General features: G+C 43.6%; 1 protein-coding gene across 1 annotated transcript in view; it reads left to right on the top strand.

Annotated features, from left to right (window-relative positions):
* LOC119422750 (calpain-1 catalytic subunit-like) overlaps positions 1-4131 on the top strand; it is an 18640-nt gene that overhangs the window by 3232 nt on the left and 11277 nt on the right. The window contains exon 3 of the mRNA XM_037690144.1: positions 568-637. Within this exon, the coding sequence (XP_037546072.1) occupies positions 568-637 (70 nt within the window). The remainder of the gene's footprint in view (positions 1-567; positions 638-4131) is intronic.

Here is a 4131-nt window from a genome sequence, read left to right as displayed (position 1 = left end):
ACCTGTCCCCCTCAGTCAGGACATTTGTCTCACCTGTCCCCCTCAGTTAGGACATTTGTCTCTCACCTGTCCTCTTCAGTTAGGATATTTGTCTTTCACCTGTCCCCTTCAGTCAGGAATTTGTCTCTCACCTGTCCCCCTCAGTCAGGACATTTGTCTCTCACCTGTCCCCCTCAGTCAGGACATTTGTCTCTCACCTGTCCCCCTCACTTAGGACATTTGTGTCTTGCCTGTCCCCCTCAGTACAGCCAATTTTCTCTCATCTGTCCATGTGTTCTCGTTTGTTCCTAGTTTGTATATTTTGAACTCAATAATTTTTATTTTTATTTAAAAATTGTTCAAGAGTCTGCATCCTTGGGTCCAATCTAACACAAACAAACAAACAAACAAACAATCTGCTGTTCTACATCCTGAATTGAAGCACTGTGAATGGCTGTCTCTACTGCTGGACTCTGGAGCGTGGGAACTCAGACTTTCTGTGCTGACTTCCTGTTTGGAGCAGGAAGTGAGGACCAGGTGTTCTCGTTTAGTTACCTGACAGTGCTCGTCTCTGATTGGCTCTTCCAGGAGCTGACAGCGGACCCTCAGTTCATTGTGGGTGGAGCCACCAGGACTGACATCTGTCAAGGAGCACTGGGTGAGTCTTTCAGCAGAGGTCAAAGGTCATGCGACCTGTTCCTCAAGGTTCCACGGGTTCTCTATGTTCAGCTAACAATTTCTGATGTTTGCTCAAGAACTGTCCATAGGTTTAGAGTCCAGAACACCAAAATGTTCTATCTGGACCTGCAGGAGCCTCTGAGCTGGTACCAGATCCACTGAAGGATAGACTTTAGTGGAGCTGTTTCTACGGTTAGCGGCTGACAGTGGCCATCAACTGATGACCCGACTAAGGTTAAGATCTGCTCACGAGGTTCTGTTCTGGTATGAGGTATTAGCAGCAAAACAGAGTAGGTCTTACCAGACATAGAAAAATTAATAATTAATACATTAATTATTAAGAACAGGACATACAGTATAACATTAATAAGAACAGGAGCCACTTAAATCCATTTCAGCTCAGTTAAGTGTATTTTTGTAGCTCCAACTCCCAACAGAAGTCGTCTCAGGGCACTGAACAAAAACATTTACATACATTATAAAAGCCAATTACCCAATTAGATTTTTGTTGTTTTTTTCCCTCTGTGCTGAAGACAGACGTGTCCTCCTGTGCTCCGTCCCCCCGCTTCCCTGCTTTGCTCTCTTTCATTTTGTGAACCCTCTTTTTTTTCCTGCATACCTTTCTAATTCCAAGGATTTGATCAGCTGGTTTCTCAACAAAATTGATCAACTTCTCCTGACAGGAGTCCGGAGTAAGGAGGACCCTCTTACCTTGACAAAAACAAATTGGATTCATGATGACAACTGGATTCTGCTGTTTGGGGTTGGTGAAATCTGGATTGTCTACAATTTTGTGTGGAATGTGTCGAAGCTTGGCAGCACTCAGACTGAATTATGTGGAGCTGCGTCAGAGTTGCAGCAGGCTATTATCAGGACTGTGAACTTTCTGGCAGCTACCATGAATGGTTGGGAATAATCTTGGAGAAGCTGTAAGCTCGACTTTCGGCGTAAGGAATCAATTCGGCTGTTTGGAGTCACCATCAGAGAACTGTACCAGCGAGACTTTAAAAGGCAGAAACGGCAATTCACGAGTTCTGCCTGACCCAAACTGTGGCTTTGATGGCGGACTTATCTCAATACCTCCTGGCATGTTTAGAAAAAATCAAAGATGCTTTGTCTTTCTCCTCACCCCTCCCTTCCCCAAGGCCGGGGACATGTGATGGACCTCAACCGAGCTGATGATAAATAAAACCTCTTATCTGGACAATGGCTGAGAGGGGGAGGGGCTCTGGACTATGCTATGACCTTCCCTTAAAATTCAATGTCTTCACCGGCCTATATGTACATGTATCACATCTATTTATGTGCTATGATATGGTAGGTTATTTTGATGCCTCAAATCATGCCCTGTCTAGGACAAGGTGTGCGAGATCTTTTTTTATACCGTCTCTCCTCATACTTTTTTCTCTTTTCTCATCTGAGCAAAAATATTATTCTGAAGAAGAATAAGAAGTCCGCGCTAATTAGCAGCAGCTTTGTGCACTACGTCCATCTTTCGGACGAATGTACGTACATGTTCTCGTTGTATCTCGGTGCAATGATAATGTAGCTTATTCTGATTCTGAAAAGTTCTCTATCAAAGGAAGCAGCAGATTGTGTTGAATCTTCACTTCGTCACAGTCTCCCATCCTGAACATGCACAAAGGAAATAGTTGAGCTCTAAAACCTGACTGAAGCTCCTCAGATTATTTCTTTACAGATGTTCACGCAACTGACTTGCAACTATTTTCTCTAGAATTTTTAAGATGAGTGTTAAATTAGATATAGGTCTATAATTGATTCCAGATTCAAGATCAGGTTTCCTAAGTAAATAATTACAGCAACCTTAAAGCGCTGTGGTACATAACCATTAATTAGAGACAAATTAAGCAGATCCAAAATGTGGACATTAATTAGGGGAAATACCTCTTTAACCAGACTGGTTTGGATGGGATCTAGCAGACGTGTGTATGGTTTGGATGAATCTATTATTTTTGACAATAGCGAGTTCAACAGGACAAAAACAACCCAAGGTCTTCCTGTCCTTTATTCCATACCTTTATTCTGAAAGTCTCTGAGACAGTTAGACAAGAACCGAACCTTTATTCTGAATGTGTGTTTGTCTTTTATTGTGAAAGTTTTATCCATAATTTCTGGATCAGCTGATCTATTTGTGTCATCAAGGAGTTCCCTGACAACAGTTACTAGGAGACCATGTGAGAGAAAACAAAGCCGGAACACACCCATCAGACATAATGTCGCTGCTGGTGTTCCCAGGATGCACTGGGGCAGGACCGACTTGTCCAACATGTGGTTCCTGGAAGAGGAGCGCCACAAACACTAAACTGTTGACATGACTCAGCAGTTTGTCAGGAAGCTGCAGGTGTTTGTGTGTTTGTCCTGTGTGAGGGACGAGCCCGTGTCCACAGAACCGTCTGGTTCTGTTAAAGCTTTTCACTCGTGCTCCTGACGTGTTGATCTCATTAATGTAGCGGAAGATTGGAGAACCTTCCAGAACTGTGGTTCCGTCACTTCTAGAACCTTTTCTTTCGTTTTACAAAAGAAAATCATCTCCATTATGGGTTCACTAAACAAACAAACAAACGTCCACATCAAAAAAACATAAACAGGAAGCAGGACTGAGGGGGCGGAGCCTAACGTTCCCCAGCATGCCTGGAGGCATCAGGTTCCTTGCGGGGACTGAGTCAGTTTGTTTCTGCAGCTTTGTCTTCACATGCTGGGTGGAGTCTGTCTGCAGGCAAACATCAGAACCACAGACAGCTCACCTGTACTGCTCATTAATATTTGTTGATCATTACTGATCAGTAGAAGGCATTGATCTGGTCTAGTTCCTGCACCTCTGTGATCATCCAGGTTCCTCAAACACAGACAGTTACAAGATTATAACAGAGAAGACTTCTCAGCAGTGTTGCACCAGATGTTTTCTGATCAAGTGTTGAACTTTCAGATCTAAAGTCCAGGAAGAATTTGGAATATCCTGCCCACAACCTCAGATCCTAAATTACGGAGGACCTGGGGAGACCAGTGGTTGGAGATTTTGAAGGACATGAGGAGACCAGTTGTTGGAAGTCTTGGAAGACCTGACCAGTTATCAGAGGTTTGGGAGGATTTGAAAAAAAAAAAAAAAACAGTTGTTGGAGGTTTTGGAGAACCTGAGGAGACCGGTTGTTGGAGGTCTTGGAAGATTTGAGAAGACTAGTTGTTTGGAGGTTTTAGAGGACACGAGGAAACCTGTTGTTGGAGGTTTTGTCCCATTCTAGTCTGATGGAGGACTCTAGCTGTTCATCAGTCCTGAATGAAGCAGATGTTGTAGATCTGGTTTAATCATTAAAACAGGTCCAGTTCTGTTCTGGACCTGGTTTAATTCAGGGAGGTCCAGAACAGAACCAGAACCAGACTTGGTTTAATGCAGCCAGGCCCAGAACAGAACCAGACCTGGTTTTAATGTCATCAGGTCCAGAACAGAACCAGACC

Source organism: Nematolebias whitei, chromosome 16, assembly GCF_014905685.2.
Source record: "Nematolebias whitei isolate Nwh7 chromosome 16, NemWhi1, whole genome shotgun sequence".
Taxonomy (NCBI): domain Eukaryota; kingdom Metazoa; phylum Chordata; class Actinopteri; order Cyprinodontiformes; family Rivulidae; genus Nematolebias; species Nematolebias whitei.
Note: the sequence above shows the minus strand (reverse complement) of the source record. Positions and strands in the feature narration are given on the sequence as shown.